The sequence below is a fragment of the Rhinoderma darwinii genome, chromosome 7 (genome assembly GCF_050947455.1).
Source record: "Rhinoderma darwinii isolate aRhiDar2 chromosome 7, aRhiDar2.hap1, whole genome shotgun sequence".
NCBI classification, from domain to species: Eukaryota; Metazoa; Chordata; class Amphibia; order Anura; family Rhinodermatidae; genus Rhinoderma; species Rhinoderma darwinii.
The window spans coordinates 15,289,329-15,309,765 of NC_134693.1; the positions used below are offsets into that span (position 1 = coordinate 15,289,329).

Sequence of the window (20,437 nt, forward strand, 5' to 3'; positions counted from 1 at the left end):
GGCCCTGTTACAGATTTTGCTTTGGCCAAAGCCCTTCAGGTTCTACCTCTGCTAAACATCCCGTTATCCTTCATATACAGATATAATTCACATAAAAAGCTGAGTTTATTTGTAAATACGTTGTATTATTATACATTCACAATTCTGCTGGTTGCTACTGGAAACAGTCAACAAGCTTGTCGACAGACACACCCCCAAAAGCTTAGCTGAGCTGCTATAACGCCACATATATGTTTCCTACATCATGTTACTATACAGTGCCCGACTATACTTTCCAGAATATCAGTCAGCAATGTATGTTCAATAACGTCTTGAACCAGCAGGGGATGCTTGGAGATGTTAACTTAGAGGCCAGCAAAATTAAGAATGGCTCAGGATAGTATATAATTATAAAAAATCAAAACCACTCTGCATAAAGTCCCTAAAACAGCGAATGTACAGTAATATATGAAGAAACGCTTACTTTTTATCTCCTTTGTACCACTCAAATGACGGAGTAGGGACGGACGCTGTTTCACACCGGATTAGCCCAGTTTTTCCAAGGGAGACCCCGGAGGGTGTTATTTCAAGAATTGTTGGTGCAACTAAAAAAAGAACACAAATGAAAACGTGACTAATAGCAGTCAAAATAACCGCTATATATACCGTATATGTCAATATAACATTCCGTTAGTCCGGCATCTTATGGTCCGGGAATCTTCATTTTTCAATTCAAGTAGGTGGTGCAAATTGTCAATGCTTGATCTTCATAATAAATTTCCACATGGTCCACATGACTAGGACTATAAGTCGCGTGACGGTCGCAGTTAAATTGTGAGTTTCCGTGACGTCAATGTTTCCCTGAAGTCGTGCAAGAATCCATCTCAGGTTGAAATCTTTGCGATTATCGCAGGTTACCGGAAACTTTATTGCCCATTGGGCAGCATTGATGTTGCAACATTTTCCCACGACCGCCGGACTACCAAAAGTCACCATGCCTTAGCCTTACACATACAAATGTAGCAGGTCCCAAGACTGAAAAAATTGCGCAAATGTCAACAGATATGTGCCATGTCAACAGAAATGCGGCATGAACATGACTGGCCCAGAATATTTATATGGTGCGTAATAATCCTAGTATAATATTCACCAGGTCCTACAGAAAACTGTAAATATGATATACATCTCTGTAGCTTTTTACTACTGTAAGCAGGGCCGCCATCAGGGGGGTATTAGGGGTAGTGGTGTGAGGGGCCCGGCCAAACCTAATTGAAAGGGGGGCCCGGCAACTGCCTCGACATTCTTTTGGTAGGAAAAAACGGGCCCCTGCAATGGAGCCCGTTTTTTTCACCAAAAGAATGTCGTGAGCTGCTGCTGCTGCGGGCCCCCTCCCCTCGTCATGGGGGGCCGTCAAACCGTCCGCCCGCGCGCGCACACAAGGAAACTCCCGCGCGTGCGCACTCGCGAGCGCGCATCCACGAACGCCCGCACTGGAGACCGGCCGCGCGCGCACCCGCGAACGAAGCGCGCGCAGCCGCGGACACACATGGACAAAACTTACCTGGAGCCTGGCTGGAGGTGAAGGACTGGACGTCTGGACCGAAGACCTCCCCTGGAAGACATCGCCGGAAGAGGACTGGAGTGGGAGCAGCTCTTCTGACACAGTGAGTAAATTATCTCAAAGTGTTGTTTATGTATGGCCCTGTTCACACAGTATTTTGCAGGCAAAAAAAAATCTGCCTCAAAATTCCTTATAGAATTTTGAGGCAGATTTTGACCTGCCCACACTATCTTGCCGCGTTTTTTTGCTGCGTTTTTTGCTCGCGGCGATTGAGGACAGCAGACAAAAAACGCAGCGAAAAATGCATTTTCTGCCTCCCATTGATTTAGATGGGAGGTCAGAGGCGGAACCGCGGCAAGAAAGGACGCGCTGCTTTTTCTATTTTCCGCGACTGGCTCCAATTTGATTTCAGATTAAATAATGGGAGGCGGTTTTGGAAGTTTTTTGGTGCTGATTCTGACGCAGTGTCCGAGTCAATATCAAGGCCCAAAAACTCTGTGAACTGGGCCTTATTGTTAGGGCTTATTCAGACGAACGTGTAATACGTCCGTGCAACGCGCGTGATTTTCACGCGCCTCGCACGGACCTATGTTACTCTATGGTGCCGTGCAGACTGTCAGTGATTTTCACGCGCCTCGCACGGACCTATGTTGCTCTATGGTGCCGTGCAGACTGTCAGTGATTTTCATGCAGCGTGTGTCCGTGTGTCCGCTGCGTAAAACTCACGACATGTCCTATATTGGTGCATTGTTCGCGCATCACGCACCCATTGAAGTCAATGGGTGCGTGAAAATCACGCCCAGCACTTCCGCAGCCGTATAAACTATGAATGAAATTAGAAAAGCACCACGTGCTACATACAGAGTGTCATAATGATGGCGGCTGCGCGAAAATCACGCAACCGCGCATCATACGCTGCTGACACACGGAGCTGTTATGGACCTTTTGCATGCGCAAAACGCCACGTTTTTTGCGCGTGCAAAAAGCACACGCTTGTGTAAATCCGGCCTTAGGGTAGGAACACACTAGGCATGAACATTGCGGATTTTATGCAACACATTTTATTGTGGAAAATCCGCAGCGTATTAGTCGCAGCAGAGTGGGTCAGATATGAACAAATCTCATCCACACGCTGCAAAAATAATGGACCTGCAGTGTGGCTTTTGGCTTTTTAAGCCGCAGCATGTCAATGTATTCTGTGGGATCGCTGCTCCTCTGTTGCGGAAATGCTGCGGTTCTGCCGCAAAAATCACACAAGAGAAGAAAAAAAAGGTACTTTTTTAAATTGATAAAGTTTAGACTTGCCCTGGCCGTAGTCCTGGTGACGCGATCCTCTATTCTTAGCGCAGCCCGGCCTCCTGTCATGACGTTTCATCCCATGTGACTGCTGCAGCGGTCACATGGTCTACAGCGTCATCCCAGGAGGCGGGGCTACGTTCAGAAGAGAGAGATGCGTCACCAGGACTACGGCCCTTGCAAGTCTAAACTTTTTTTTCCCTGCAGGATTCCCGCAGCGGACACACCTCACCAAACCTGCGCCACTATTTGGTGCGGTTTTGCTGGCAGCATTCCCTGCGGCTACCGGGGCGGATAAGCTGTGGAGTTTTACTCAGCATATCCGCCTAGTGTGTCCCTTATGATGTCGCTCCTGGAGCTGCTGCCGCTCTCTAAATAGGCAGTTGGTCCAGTAGAATTTGGAATTATTTTTTTTTGTGAACCAGCTTAAAAAAATACAAAACTTTTGTGTTAGGGCCTGTTCACATCACTGTTCGCTTCCGCTCCGGGGTTCCGTCTGAGGTTTCTGTCGGGTGAACCCCGCAACGGAAAGTGAAAGTGACAGCACAGCTTCCGTTTCAGTCACCATTGATCTCAATGGTGACGGAAACATCGCTAATGGTTTCCGTTCGTCACCATTCCGGCTGGTTTTCGGACGGAATTAATAGCGCAGTCGACTGCGCTAATGGTGATGGAAACGGAAGCTGTGCTGTCACTTTCACTTTCCGTTGCGGGGTTCACCCGACAGAAACCTCAGAAGGAACCCCGGAGCGGAAGCGAACAGTGATGTGAACAGGCCCTAACACAAAAGTTTTGTATTTTTTTAAGCTGGTTCACAAAAAAAAATAATTCCAAATTCTACTGAACCAACTACCTATTTAGAGAGCGGCAGCAGCTCCAGGAGCGACATCATAAGGGACACACTAGGCGGATATGCTGAGTAAAACTCCACAGCTTATCCCGGGAGCCGCAGGGAATTCCGCCAGCAAAACCGCACCAAATAGTGGCGCAGGTTTCGTGAGGCATGTCCGCTGCGGGAATCCTGCAGGGAAAAAAAAGTTTAGACTTGCCCCGGCCGTAGTCCTGGTGACGCATCTCTCTCTTCTGAACGTAGCCCCGCCTCCTGGGATGACGCTGTAGACCATGTGACCGCTGCAGCAGTCACATGGGATGAAACGTCATGACAGGAGGCGGGGCTGCGCTAAGAATAGAGGATCGCGTCACCAGGACTACGGCCGGGGCAAGTCTAAACTTTTTTATAAATTTAAAAAAGTGCCTTTTTTTTTTTTTCTCATTTGTGATTTTTGCGGCAGAACCGCAGAATTTCTGCAACAGAGGAGCAGCGATTCCACAGAATACATTGACACGCTGCGGCTTAAAAAGCCAAAAGCCACACTGCAGGTCCATTATTTTTGCAGCGTGTGGATGAGATTTGTTCTAATCTCATCCACTCTGCTGCGACTAATACGCTGCGGCTTTTCCACAATAAAATGTGTTGCATAAAATCCGCAGCGTTCATGCCTAGTGTGTTCCTACCCTAAGGCCGGATTTACACAAGCGTGTGCTTTTTGCGCGCGCAAAAACGTGGCGTTTTGCGCTTGCAAAAGGTCCATAACAGCTCCGTGTGTCAGCAGCGTATGATGCGTGGCTGCGTGATTTTCGCGCAGCCGCCATCATTATGACACTCTGTTTGTATGTTTGTAGCACGTGGTGCTTTTCTGTTTTCATTCATAGTTTATACGGCTGCGGGAGTGCTGGGCGTGATTTTCACGCACCCATTGACTTCAATGGGTGCGTGATGCGCGAACAATGCACAAATATCGGACATGTCGTGAGTTTTACGCAGCGGACTCGCGCTGCGTGAAAATCACTGACAGTCTGAACGGCCCCATAGAGTAACATAGGTCCGTGCGAGGCGCGTGAAAATCACACACGTTTCACGGACGTATTACACGTTCGTCTGAATAAGCCCTAACAATAAGGCCCAGTTCCCAGAGTTTTTGGGCCTTGATATTGACTCGGACACTGCGTCAGAATCAGCACCAAACAACTTCCAAAACCGCCTCCCATTGATTTAATCTGAAATCAATGGGAGCCAGTCGCGGAAAAAAGAAAAAGCAGCACGTCCTTTCTTGCCGCGGTTCTGCCTCTGACCTCCCATCGAAATCAATGGGAGGCAGAAAATGCATTTTTCGCTGCGTTTTCTGTCTGCTGTCCTCAATCGCCGCAGGCAAAAAACGCAGCAAGATAGTGTGGGCAGGTCAAAATCTGCCTCAAAATTCGGTGCGCGGTTCCAGGCGGTCGCCGGTGCGCATGCGCGGGAGTTTGCGGGTGCGCGTGATCGGTCGCACGGGCGGCGGTGTTTGACGGCCCCCATGCTACCCAGGGCCGCCATCAGGGGGGTATTAGGGGTACTGATGTGAGAGGCCCGGCCAAACCTAATTGAAAGGGGGGCCCGCAGCTCATGACATTCTTTTAGTGAAAAAAACGGGCCCCATTGCAGGGGCCTGTTTTTTTTCTACCAAAGGCAAGTCGCGGCAGTTTGCCGGGCCCCCCTTTCAATTAGGTTTGGCCGGGCCTCTCACATCAGTACCCCTAATACCCCCCCTGATGGCGGCCCTGGGTACCATGATATAGTACTGGACGGAGTACCGTTAACAGGCGGTGCCACGGTAGGGGGGCCCAGAAAATGTAGCTGTAGGGGGCCCTGAAATTCCTGATGGCGGCCCTGACTGTAAGTACAAAAAAATTGTCCATATTTCCCCCTATGTGTCCCATATTGCAGCCACCAGGTCCTGATGCAGTAATAAAACACACCACCATCTGGCAGCTCATAAGTGTGTTGCCAGAAAAGATGACAGGCGCCAAGCTGGCACTTGCTATATGTACAAACATGATCAACAAAATCATTCTACAGGAGAAGCACGGCTACACACGGTAATAAGGAAGGAAAGAAAAGATATACAGATACCAACACCATAGTCTTCCTTTTATTCAGTGGCATAACTATAGGGGGCACAGCAATCACACCCCATCTGCTGAGAGGGCCGGTCGTACTTGTGGAGGGCCAATCTGGTTTCTGACAGCGATCTCATTAATGTCTCAGTGTAATGTAAGAAGGAAAGCCGGAGGACAGAAAAGTGGTCATCATGTTTCTATACAGTGGTCACCATGTTTCTATACAGTGGTCATCATGTTTCTATACTATGCTCATCATGATTCTATACTGTGGTCATCATGATTCTATACTGTGGTCATCGTGTTTCTATACTATGCTCATTGTGTTTCTATACTGTGGTCATCATGTTTCTATACTACGGTCATCATGTTTCTATACTGTGGTCATCATGTTTCTACACTATGCTCATTGTGTTTCTATACTGTGGTCATCATGTTTCTATACTACGGTCATCATGTTTCTATACTGTGGTCATCATGTTTCTATACTATGCTCATCATGTTTCTATACTACGGTCATCATGTTTCTATACTGTGGTCATCATGTTTCTATACTACGTTCATTATGTTTCTATACTATGCTCATCGTGTTTCTATACAGTGGTCATCATGTTTCTATACTGTGGTCATCATGTTTCTATACTGTGGTCATCGTGTTTCTATATTACGGTCATCGTGTTTTTATACTATGGTCATCGTGTTTCTATACTGTGGTCATCATGTTTCTATACTATGGTCATCGTGTTTCTATACTACGGTCATCGTGTTTCTATACTATGTTCATCGTGTTTCTATACTGTGGTCATCATGTTTCTATACTATGCTCATCATGATTCTATATAGTGGTCATCATGTTTCTATACTGTGGTCATCGTGTTTCTATACTGTGGTCATCATGATTCTATATAGTGGTCATCATGTTTCTATACTGTGGTCATCGTGTTTCTATACTACGGTCATCGTGTTTCTATACTGTGGTCATCGTGTTTCTATACTGTGGTCATCATGTTTCTATACTGTGCTCATCATGATTCTATATAGTGGTCATCATGTTTTTATACTGTGGTCATCGTGTTTCTGTACTGTGGTCATCATGTTTCTATACTACGGTCATCGTGTTTCTATACTACGGTCATCGTGTTTCTATACTACGGTCATCGTGTTTCTATACTACGGTCATCGTGTTTCTATACTACGGTCATCGTGTTTCTATACTACGGTCATCGTGTTTCTATACTACGGTCATCATGATTCTATATAGTGGTCATCATGTTTCTATACTGTGGTCATCGTGTTTCTATACTGTGGTCATCATGTTTCTATACTGTGGTCATCATGTTTCTATACTACGGTCATCATGTTTCTATACTACGGTCATCATGTTTCTATACTACGGTCATCGTGTTTTTATACTGTGGTCATTATGTTTCTATACAATGGTTATGCTCATCATCTTCTTTACTCTGGTTGTCTATGGTTACAATGTTTCCATAATATACCCACATCAGCTAATAAAAGGGAATAACTTGTTCGGTCATTCACAAAACAAACAGCCCCCCTGCTGGAAAATCCCACTTAATATCAATCAATCCTCAGTTGATCTGAGCTGCTGGGTTTAATATCATCACACACTCTGCATACAATTCCTAAATGTCAGGGAAGGAGTGAGACTTTGCAAGGTGCAGTGGCATTCACACAGTTACGGAGGGTCTGTGAAATCATCTGCAGGAATAGGTTCTTGTCTTTTAACATTTTAATGAGCTGTGGGACTTTTGTGCATATTAGTTATGTTGCCCTAATTACTCATTATAATTCTAATGTGCATTTTATATTTAATTACAATTCTTATAAAGCCTTGCAATGGACAATAAATTATTATAACTAGCGAGTGCATAATGAATATAAGCCGAACGTATTAACTTTTACACCCGGCTTCCATAGGAGGAACTTTCCAATTTGCCTTTGTTGATTATCCGCATCATGTGATTAAACAAACTTTTTTTTAATGTAATTAATCTAGCATTTGAATGTATTAAGCCCAGGTAATTCTAACATTTTTTACATGTTGGCGGCGGGAACAGTAATAGGCTAGTGCAACAAAATAATCTAAACCAGGGCCGGCCTTAGTTTGGATGGTGCCCTGTGCATTACCTTATATTGATGCCATTCACTCCCGCTCATAAAGTGCCCAAATAATACAATGATAGAACAAGTAAAGTAGCGATAAGGTGCCCATGTAAGAGTGATATCACATGTTACGACATTTTCCAGGATTTTCAGGGCAGATTCTGTATCACAAACTTGCAAAACCCATAAACATGTGGTGGAAAAAAATCTGTACAGAATTCATTGCACGCGGCGAATTTAAAAATATTGTCAATTCTGTTGGGAATTTGTCTTCATCGCACATTTCACCCTTTGTATTACATAGCAAATCCGCAGCAAAATTCCATGAGGCCCGTTGGTATGACCAGCAGGTTGTGGACCCACTGGGGTTTGGCTTGGGGCTACCTCTAAGGGCGTTATCTGAGCAGCCTCGCCGGTCTTTACCCTTTGACCCCTATACAGGGATCGCTTCGGGGAGACTGCCAGGTTGCTACCCCTTGAGGTGGTCCTGGAGAAATCAGAAACAGGCTCTGGCAGATGGTACCTTGATGGATGGAAGCTTCAGGCTTGTTACCGACAATAGGCAGACTGGCAGTGGGCAGCTAAAGTTGATAGCTGGACCCAGGCAGGTAGCGGATTGCTGACAACAGACAGCAAGAGCAGACTAGATACAGGCTGGTAGTGGGTAACTGGAAACACGCTGACAACATATAGCAATAGCGGACTGGATACAGGTTGGTAGCGGATAACTGGATACAGGCTGACAACATATAGCAATAGCGTACTGGATACGGGCTGGTAACGGATAACTGGATACAGGCTGACAACAGATAGCAATAGCGGACTGGAATCAGATTCACACAGGAAACTTCGCAGAGAAGTATAATCTAAAGGCTATGATAGTTCAGGTTGCCAAGCAAACACTTCACTTCTTGTCTAGGGAGCAGGTAAATATTACTGAAGTGATCACAGCAAGTTTATTTTAGGTTTTTCCCACTAGGAACATTACAACATCCCATAAGATCATTCCACAAGAAATCCTGCTCCATAATGATATAAAACAAGCAAAACTAGTGGGGTGGGGGAGGCGTTATCTATCAAGTTGGAGCATGACACAGTGATTTTCTCTTTGGTGTTCCTTGAATCCTTGTGTCATGCTCCGCCCCTCAGGCTCTACGCTAGGTATTACGTAGTGCATAAATTTTGCCTGGAGTGTCCCTTAAAGGCCAGTTCACACGGGTCGGATACGCTGCATAAAAACTGCGCAGCGTATCTGACCTGGAACCCGCAGCACCTTCCATATGAAAAAAAAAACAGTTGATACTTCCCCCCCCTTCTATGCGTGCAGTCCGGCCTCCTGCGATGAGGCCATGTCACGCTGCAGCCTGTGATTGGCTGCAGCGGTCACATGGGATGAAACATCATCCCAGGGGGCCGGACTGCAGGAAGAAGGAGAGTTTTCTGGGTAAGTATTATATTTTTTTCCAGAGTTGCGAGTTTTGTGGCGTAACAACTGCGATTACGCTGCAAAAGTCGCTACACTTGGCTTTCTGTTGCAGGTTTTGCATCTCTATTCAATTCAATGGGGAAAACCCGCAACAGAAAATCAACAAAAACGCAGCATAAATTGACGTGATGCAGAACTAAATCTCATTCACTTTGCTGCTAATGTAAAATGCTGCGGAATTTCCGCACACAATTCCATTGCGTAAATTCTGCAGCGTTTACGCTACGTGGGAACCCGGCCTAAAAAAACAGGTAGGTCAAGGTGTGCTTTTCATTTGCTGCAAAATCAGATTGTGGTTTACAAATGCAGAAAAAGAAAAAACATTTTTGTTTTTTTTCCTCCTCTTTGTAGAGTTGAGGCTCCAGCTTTAATTAACATTGGTTATAAATGGGATATTGAAAATGTTATATGTTTAACCTATTATTTTTTTCTGCTGTTTTCAATGTAATGTTTTTCAGTGTAAAAACATTCCTTTGCTACCTGGAAACTATCAGTAAGCATGTTATAGGCGGGCGATGAATGCTAATGCTTTATTTTTTACTCTAATTGTTTATTTTTTCACTTAATATATATTGTAACCCAGGTCCTTACCAAATCAACATACAAATAATCCAATTAACCTGTTAATACCTCACATTTGCTTACAAGGATATGTCCACATGTGAAGTTTTTGCTATATATTTTTCCCGCCATGTAGAAATGTATCTTAGTGGCTGCAATAAAACAAAGAACCATTTAGAGAACAGCTCCAGTATTCACTCCGATAGGAAAACCAGATCCATCATCAGCAGCTTGTTGACAAATTTATAACAGCCCCCACCCCCCAACCGACCATGTGCCATCTATAATACTGGTGTCTTCTTATGTGACAGAGGAACTTTTGCGCCCCCTTAGCCCCCAGGGCTGCTACCTCTATAGTTGCATCCACACTTTCATGGCATTCTGCTTCTAGTTCTTATATACACAGATCAGCTGTAACATTAAAACCACTGATAGATGAAGTGAATAGTATTGATTATTTTGTTACAATGGCATCTAAAAAGGGGGTGGAATATATTAGGCAGTAAGTAACCAGCCAGACCTTGAAGTTGATATTGGAAGAAGAAATATGGAAAAGTGGAAGGATCTGAGTGACTGTGACAAGGGCCAAATTGCGATGTCTAGACGAAAGAGTCAGAGCATCTCCAAAACAGCCGCTCTTGTGGGGTCTTCACAGTATGCAGTGATTAGTACCTATGAAAAGAAGTCCAAGGAAGGTCAACCAGCGATAGGGTCATGGACTCATTGATGACTATGGGGAGTGAAGGCTAGCCTGCCTGGTCTGATCCCACCGAAAAGATACAGTATCGAAAGCTGTCAGAATACGTGGAGCATCACAGCTTGCTGGGATTGGGGTATACGTAGTCAGATTGCCCATGCTGACCCCATACAATGGTCACGGGAGCGTTAGAACTGGACTATGCAGCCATGGAAGGAGGTGACCTGGTCTGACGAATCACGTTTTCTTTTATATCATGTGGACGGACATGTGTGTGCGTCGTTTACCTAGGGAAGAGGTGACACCAGGATGCATTATGGGAAGAAGACAAGGCGGCGGAGGCAGTGTGATGATCTGGGCAATGTTCTACTGGGAAACCTTTGGTCCCGGCATTCATGTGGATGAGCCAAGTACAACCTACCTAAACATTACTGCAGACCAAGTGCACCCCTCTATGATGGCGGTATTCCCCAATGGCAGTGCCCCCTTTCACTAGGATAAGGCGCTTTGTCAAACTTCAAAAAAAAAATCGTAATGTTTTGAGGAACATGACAAAGAGTTCAAGGTGTTGACTTGTTTCCAAAGTCCCCAGATCACAATCCGATCGATCATCTGTAGATGTGCTGGAAAAACAAGTCCGATCCATGAAGACCGCACCTCAAAACTTACAGGACTTACAGGATGTGCTGTTTTGGCGGCACAAGGGGATCTCCACCATATTATGCAGGTCGTGTTATGACTGATCAGAGTATATTCTAATTTTCAGTAAAGATAAAGTTCTACTGCCCCTAGAATTGAACGATGAACTTTGAGAACTACCTGGGGACTTTGGGTATAATGACATTATAAAGAGCTGCCCCTATGATTGTCCCTTAATGCATGTCAAGCAAGTACGGATGCCATGTTCTCGGTTTTAATGCCAAAGGGCAGTATCATTGTCCTCTGTCACTGTGTGGATTGAGGAGTAATCCATTAGCTTTTCTAAATGGCAAAAAATAATTAGATTCTGCAATCAAGTATGATTAAAGCAACGGCCCGGCTCATTTGGAAATATTTAGTTGGATTATATTTCTGAATTCTTATCTTAAAAAAAGAAATTAAAGATCAAGTGACCTTATCAAGGCTCAAGAGGGATCTAAAGATAGATATTGTGTGCATAGGGATCATGGGAAGCAAACACTGGGATTCTATCTAAACCTGTTTTGTTCTTCTTGTTATATAATAATGTTTTATATGTTGTCTGTAATGTTACCTTTTCCTTTAAAAAGTTTGTATACTCCAATCCCATCTAAAATAAAACATGCAGAAACTTTTCATATGGTCTTAATTAAAAATCTCCTACCGTTTTGTGTGTACAGCTTCTATGCAGACCTATAAGTCTCCATGGTTACAGACTACAAACAAATTGTGTAGTCTGATCCTGCAGTCATACTCCCTTCAGTCCATCCCCTAATTCTTGATAAAATACATTCAGTAAATATCTAGTATACATAGATTAAAGTAGTGGTTTCCAACCTATGTGTATCCAACTGTTGCAAAACTAAAACTCACAGAATGCTGGGAGTTGTAGTATCACAACAGCTATTGAACCACAGGTTTAAGATCACTAAACTATAGCATTACATGTATCGCAATGCATTTTTTTATGGATCTGGTGCGTGAGAAGAGGGACCCAAGTTGCAGTTAATACTCAGGTAATTAATATGGCCGGATTTTCTGACTTTCAAAAATATCAGAGCAGTACCAAAGGAGTCCAGGTATGGGAAAAAAAAAACAGAACCGATTTCAGCTAATAGAGTGGCAATTGTACAATGAAATAGAGCCCCATATATCTTCTTTTATTTTCCTGCAATTTTACATATTTATAGGAATGTTATACTGTGTTATGTCTAGTGCTGGGTCTGAGGGGGCGGAGCATGACAAAGCATTCCCTCTCTGGTGTCTTTGAATCCCTGTGTCATGCTCCGCCCCCATAAGCCCTGAATAACACAGTCTATAAGAAATGGTAACCAAATTACATTGTTAAAAGTTACCAATCATAAATCCAATAGAAAGGTCTGAATCCCACCCCAGGTGTGACTGCTACCTCTGTGCCCCCTATAGCTATGCCCCTGCCCACAGGAAATGGAGGCAATTATATCTCTCCAAATAGGGTTGTCACCCAACTTTCCAAGAGCCTTGAATAACATATCTACCATGTTATTGAGTAATATAAAGGTGGTTGACACATCATGACAAAACTTGGTGACAAATCAACTGGCAGTCGTTTCCTGTGGTCACTTTTGGGAAGAAAAAAAGAAGAGAGGAAATAAAAATATATCTAACAAATAAAATATTAATACAATTCCTAGAAATATCTGGAGTTTTTTTTTATTTAAGATGGAAATGCCCTTTAAAGGTTAGGTTAAAGAGGGTGTCTTATCTTGAATATAGTTGCTGCCTCACGGAACAGCTGCTTACGGCGGGTCTGACTCCCGACACCCTCGGCAAAATTGGCTGTCAGACATTTTACCTGCAGCGCCCCCTTCCAGGGAAATGTAGTATTACATGGCAGCCATTGAGATTAATGTATCCACATGTAATACATTGACAACTTCAGTCCGCCAGAGCGAGAGCTGTCACTTGTTAGTGACTTTTCACTATGGCTCATAGAGGCGGTCTCGAATAGGTGCCTATACTCTAACAGGGCATATGGACAGGGGTTGCTGTGATAAGGCAAACCCTTTAAAGAATTATTCAAGCGATGATTACAATGATATAATTTAAAACTATTTAAATTGCCAAATTTTGCAACTTTTTGAAAAATATATTCATGAATTGTTCACGTGTTTTAGTTATAAGGAGCATTGCTATCAATGATGTACATGGTAGAAAACCTCAACATTATTATTATCACCCAATCAAATAAAATAATTGTCACCATCTTCACCTTCTCGGTCATGATAGAACAAATACTTAAGGGTGTAGTGGTGTAAAATTTAAGTAAACTGCTCAGGACCAGCAGGAATACGAGGAGATATAAAACTGAAAGATTGTGTAGGACTATAACAATGATATAAAGCGTGTATGATACAAGGCGTTCTTATACTTATGTGGTCTGGATTTCCCACTGGTGCACCTAATGGATTCTTGTACAAGACCCATAAAAAATTGCCATGAAACTTTCATGCAAACCTGATGTTTCCTGAATGCCAAAATTGCTCTGTATTTGAGTCAGAAGAACGCGGCTTAAAATATCCAAGTAATTACTCATTTACTACCATAAATCCATAACAGATAATAAAAAGTTTATTTGCCTATAAAAAATAAATGACACAGAATAAAGGAGACAAACTCATAAGCAATACATTGTAATTATGCATCTTAGTTATAGAAGACATATTCAATAGAACCGAAAGGGAAATGGCGGTAATAAAATGATAATTTTCACATAATCTTTACTTATAAATCTATTTACAGGTGGGGGTGTAAAAGAAGAGGGGCCGGGAAGAGGGATGCAAAAAGTTATTTTATATCGAATAGATTTTTGTAAATAGAGGCAATTGCCTACGAGGAAAGCCGATCAATGGGCAGAGCAAATATTTAGAGGTTTATTTCCCATTAGGGTCTTCTGATACAGTGTCGGACTGTTTTTTTTTTTGGCCGACACGACTAAATTCATAATCGTCCATAGAGAGCATGTGTCCACACAAGTTATTTGTGAACCAACACAGAAGAAATAGACCCTGGTGGCCAGTGACCCCAAAGTCAGCTCCAAATGGGATTGTCTCTTGTTGGACCTTTGAGGCTAATTATTGAACAAAGTCTGGGCCCACCAGACGATACTGGGGTACTTTGGGGGACCAGTTTGACCTGGTACTGACATGTCAATCAGAGACATTAGAAGGGTCACATCGGTGCGTTTGGTGGTGGGGGAAAAGGTTAAACAAGCACTAATTTTAATGGAGATATGACCACGCCGATGTTAGAGAATTAAGGAAATCTATGGGTTTTCTCATGCACAGATTTCTGTAACTCCTATTGATTTCGATGGAGAGATGACCTACTGTATTTGGACAATCCCTTTTTGTTAGAGGGCGTCTCACTGTTATAATTGCCATCTGAAAGTGTGGCAGCAAGTGTCCAATTCCCCTACAGCTCCTCCACAGGGCTGGTTGTGTACTGCATGGGCAGGTTGGGGTGTGTGTAGATGATCTAGTTCAAAGATATGAGGGACCCTCCTCCATTTAAAAAAATAATACGCTAATAAGATTTTGGACATTTAATGCAGTAAAGATAATACATGTATTGATCTCTCTGATTCGAGATTTAACAATTCATGAATCAATTTGTGATCTTCCCACCATTGGGAGAAGTTATGGTTCTCAGTTGGAGAGCCAAAGTGAACTTGATGAAAGTAATCACTGAATCATCTATTGTATTTTACTGGCTGGAGAATCAGTAAATCAGGGTGGTTAATTCACTCCCGTGTACTCACCTCTTATCTTTAGCTAGGGGGGAAACCGGCCTTTGTGATGATCGCTATTGATCGTGGCATCACAGGGGTTAAACGGGCAGGTTCGGGCTTCTCTCTGTTTCTGGCAGATCGCGATGTCTAACTGCTGTGCCCCTATGATCACAGTGCTGTAAATGTATGCGCATGTACTGGTTTCCAGTGCCGTAACTGGTTAAAGGAACATTTCTGATACACTGTGTGATGCCTAGTGCAGGGCCGGAGAGGGCGGAGTCTAACAAGCCGTCTCTCTTTGGTATTATTTGAATACCTGTGTCATGCACCGCCCCCTCAGTTCCGGCACTCAGGATTAGTCATTCGTACATTTGCTTCTAAATGGTCTGGAGATAAGGGGCAGGACAAGGAGAAGACAGATTAGGCAGTCATCTAGGGCAGTGATCCGCAACCACCGGGCCGCGGACCAATACCGGGCCGTGGATTATTTGGTACCGGGCCGTGGTTTCTGGTATCCACAGGGAATTCCTCTGCGAAAAACAGCACCAAATTGTGGTGCAGTTTTTCGCTCAAAATATCCGCTGCGGAAAACTTCTGAGCATTCAGCCAGCCTGCTAGCAGGCCAGCCTCCTGGGATGACGTTTTATCCCAGAAGACCGCTGCAGCCTGTGATTGACTGCAGCGGCGGTCACATGGCATGAAACGCCATCCCAGGAGGACAGCCCACTGACGTCATCCAGGCCGGCCTCCTGCGATGTTGTTTCATCCCATGTGACCGCCGCTACAGCCTGTAAGTGGCTGCACTGGTCACATGGGAAGAATCGTCATCCCAGGAGGCCGACCTGGAGGAAGAAACACAGACTTCTGAGTAAGTATAAGATTTTTTTTTCCTAAGTTGCGCAATAAACGCAAAAACTGCTATTTGTTGCGGGTTTTACCTCCCATTAAATTCAAAGGGGAAAACCTGCAACAGATAAGCAGCGGTTATGCAAATGCAATTGACATGCAGTGCAGAGTTTTATTCCGCTGCAGGTCAATTTCTGAGCGTTTTTTCCGCTCTCTAGATACGCAGCGTTTTTTCCGCTCAGCATTCACGCAGCGTGTGGATGAGATTTGTTCTATCTCGTCCACTTTGCTGCTACTGTATTTTGCTGCGGATTTTCCACATCTAATCCTGTCGCGGAAAATCCACAGTATTTACGCACCAAATCCACACCCCCACCGGTCTGTGGAAAAATTGTCTTGCATTAGACTGGTCCTTGGTGTAAAAAATGTTGGGGACCGCTAATCTAGGGTGCCATTAATGGGTGGGGGGCGCAGTTTTGTTTTTAAAGTAATGTACGGTTTTTAAATTGTTTATATCCAATCCATGTTTTACCTTATAAATAAGAAATCTAGTGATTGGTGGGGAAAGGTCCAACAAGGGTCAATTAAATGATTGATTGTTCGTCTGATAGCAGTCATGCTGAATTTCGAGGCTTAAGGATGGTGGGGCTCATTCTGGAATCCCCACCTTCTGCACCAAGAGAGCTTGTCCTGCCCCTGTTGGAGATTCTCTGCATTAGGGTAATATCGGAAACAGGAGATGGACTACATATGTCAATAGTAAATTATGTCCTCCTTCAAGAACATTCAAGTCCATAAAATTGAGGAAAAAAGGAAATGTCTGGTGAAAATTTTGTGTAATATATCTGCCGCTCACCTCCTAGTGGAGAGATAAGCGGAGTATCTGTAGCAACTGGCAAGCTGCGATTTGCAAATTCTTTGCCTATAACATCAGTCCCCTGCACGACTGCAGAACACCAGCGACTCATTGTTCTAGTCATTAATTACAGTGATTTGCAGAGTTAGCTCCTACTTATAGTAATTCAAGGGCAATAGAACTCAAATCAATCAATTACTGGCTAAGGAAAAGCCATCAAGTCTAATATATCACGCTGTGTGCTGTAAGTCCTGTAGGTCTAAAATTATATCTGCATTATCTGTGTGTGACAGGAAGAACTCTGCTCTGAGCTCCAGTTTTCATCGCCAGTGGTCTCCGCAGTAAATTAAACACTCTATTCTGAGGAAAGTAAGAAAAGTCGTAGAAGGGAGTGTTAAATAGTATCAGCTTTTATGTTGGTAAAATCTGGAAATAATCATGTTTATTCAGCTTTCTCCCCTACTTTGTTTGCACTTCCTCTTTAAAATAAATTTACATATACATGTATGTCATTACAATATTACTGGCCCAATATATAAGAATATAAATACTATAATACAGCCCCCTATATACAAGAATATAACTACTATAATACTGCCCCTATATACAAGCATATAACTACTATAATACTGCCCCCTATGTACAAGAATATAACTACTATAATACTGCCCCTATATACAAGAATATAACTACTATAATACTACCTCCTATATACAAGAATATAACTACTATAATACTGCCCCTATATACAAGACTATAACTACTATAATACTACCTCCTATATACAAGAATATAACTACTATAATACTGCCCCCTATATACAAGAATATAACTACTATAATACTGCCCCTATATACAAGAATATAACTACTATAATACTGCTCCTATATACAAGAATATAACTACTATAATACTGCCCCTATATACAAGACTATAACTACTATAATACTGATCCCTATATACAAGAATATAGCTACTATAATACTGCCCCTATATACAAGAATATAACTACTATAATACTGCCTCCTATATATAAGAATATAACTACTATAATACTGCCTCCTATATACAAGAATATAACTACTATAATACTGCCCCCTATATACAAGAATATAACTACTATAATACTGCCCCTATATACAAGAATATAACTACTATAATACTGCTCCTATATACAAGAATATAACTACTATAATACTGCCCCTATATACAAGACGATAACTACTATAATACTACCTCCTATATACAAGAATATAACTACTATAATACTGCTCCTATGTACAAGAATATAACTACTATAATACTACCTCCTATATACAAGAATATAACTATTATAATACTGCCCCCTATATACAAGAATATAATTACTATAATACTGCCCCCTATATACAAGAATATAACTATTATAATACTGCCCCCTATATACAAGAATATAACTACTATAATACTACCTCCTATATACAAGAATATAACTATTATAATACTGCCCCCTATATACAAGAATATAACTACTATAATACTGCCCCCTATATACAAGAATATAACTACTATAATACTGCTCCTATATACAAGAATATAACTACTATAATACTGCCCCTATATACAAGACGATAACTACTATAATACTACCTCCTATATACAAGAATATAACTACTATAATACTGCCCCCTATATACAAGAATATAATTACTATAATACTGCACCTATATACAAGAATATAACTACTATAATACTGTCCCCTATGTACAAGAATATAACTACTATAATGCTGCCCCTATATACAAGAATATAACTACTATAATACTGCCCCCTATATACAAGAATATAACTACTATAATACTGCCCCCATATATAAGAATATAACTACTATAATACTGCACCTATATACAGGAATATAACTACTATAATACTGCTCCTATATACAAGAATATAACTACTATAATACTGCCCCCTGTATACAAGAATATAAGTAGTTTAATGCTGTCCCCTATATGCAAGAATATAACTACTATAAGGGTATGTTCACACGGCGGGGGTCCGTAACGGCTGAAATTACGGGGATGTTTCAGCCTGAAAACATCCCCGTAATTTCAGCCGTACCGGCATGTGCAGGCGCTTGAACGCCGCGTCAATTACGGCCGTAATTAGCGCTGCTATTCATTGGAGTCAATGAATAGCGGCTCCAATTACGGCCAAAGAAGTGACAGGTCACTTCTTCTACGCGGGCGTCTATTTACGCGCCGTCATTTGACAGCGGCGCGTAAATATACGCCTCGTGTGAACAGACAAACGTCTGCCCATTGCTTTCAATGGGCAGATGTTTGTCAGCGCTATTGAGGCGCTATTTTCGGGCGTAATTCGGGGCAAAAACGCCCGATTTACGTCCGTAAATAGGCCGTGTGAACATACCCTAATACTGCCCCAATGTACAAGAATATGACTACTATAATACTGCCCCTATATACAAGAATATAGCTACTAAAATACTGCCCCTATATACAAGAATATAACTACTATAATACTGCCCCTATATACAAGAATATAACTACTATAATACTGCCCCCTATGTACAAGAATATAGCTACTAAAATACTGCCCCTATATACAAGAATATAACTACTATAATACTGCCCCTATATACAAGAATATAACTACTATAATACTGCCCCCTATATGCAAGTATATAACTACTATAATACTGCTCCTATATACAAGAATATAACTACTATAATACTGCCTCTATATACAAGAATATAACTACTATAATACTGCTCCCTATATACAAGAATATAACTACTATAATACTGCCTCTATATACAAGAATATAACTACTATAATACTGCGCCTATATACAATAATATAACTACTATAATACTGCTCCTTTATACAAGAATATAACTACTATAATACTGCCCCTATATACAAGAATATAACTACTATAATACTGCCCCTATATACAAGAATATAACTACTATAATACTGCCTCTATATACAAGAATATAACTACTATAATACTGCCCCCTATATGCAAGAATATAACTACTAAAATGCTGAACCATATGAAACAGCCATATCTGTCTTTCTCTGTTCTGGTGAAGTTTTCTTGATGTAGAATTGTTGGTATTAAACATTCCCTGTCTCTATCCAGAATAACTACAACCTGAACTTGCCTTTTATCTGCTCACATATGATGGGGCTTGGTGCCGTCTGTTATCATTTTCCGGCGGGATTAATTTAAACATCAAAATCAAGCTGTTTAGTTTTCAGCTTTGCAACGTCGGTCTGGGGTTTGTGAGCAGTTTTATGTGATTGTTGATGGGTTGCTGTTTGCACAATCAGGGAGCTAAAAGTGTGCTCTATTCTCCAAATTTTATGATTCAAATGATAAAATGAGGCAATACCTTATGCATTACATATTCCTGTTATTAGAGCCAAGGAAAAAAGTCTTATCGGTATCCCCAGGACATCCACTAGGCGGTGAGACTAAAAAGCTGACACGGTTTCTGAGGGCTACAGGAGCCAAATCCACGGTATGTTGTATACAGTATATAAGGGGGTTGTCAAAGGATTTTTTTTATAGAAATCAGTTTCCTTTCCATCTAAGGCTTCGTTCACATCTGCGTTAAGGCTTCGTTCATGGGTTC

The 20,437-nt window shown here is 42.2% G+C and overlaps 1 protein-coding gene across 1 annotated transcript in view; it reads right to left on the reverse strand.

Moving 5' to 3' along the window:
• NEGR1 (neuronal growth regulator 1) overlaps positions 1-20,437 on the reverse strand; it is a 404,305-nt gene that overhangs the window by 82,849 nt on the left and 301,019 nt on the right. The window contains exon 4 of the mRNA XM_075832083.1: positions 464-584. Within this exon, the coding sequence (XP_075688198.1) occupies positions 464-584 (121 nt within the window). The remainder of the gene's footprint in view (positions 1-463; positions 585-20,437) is intronic.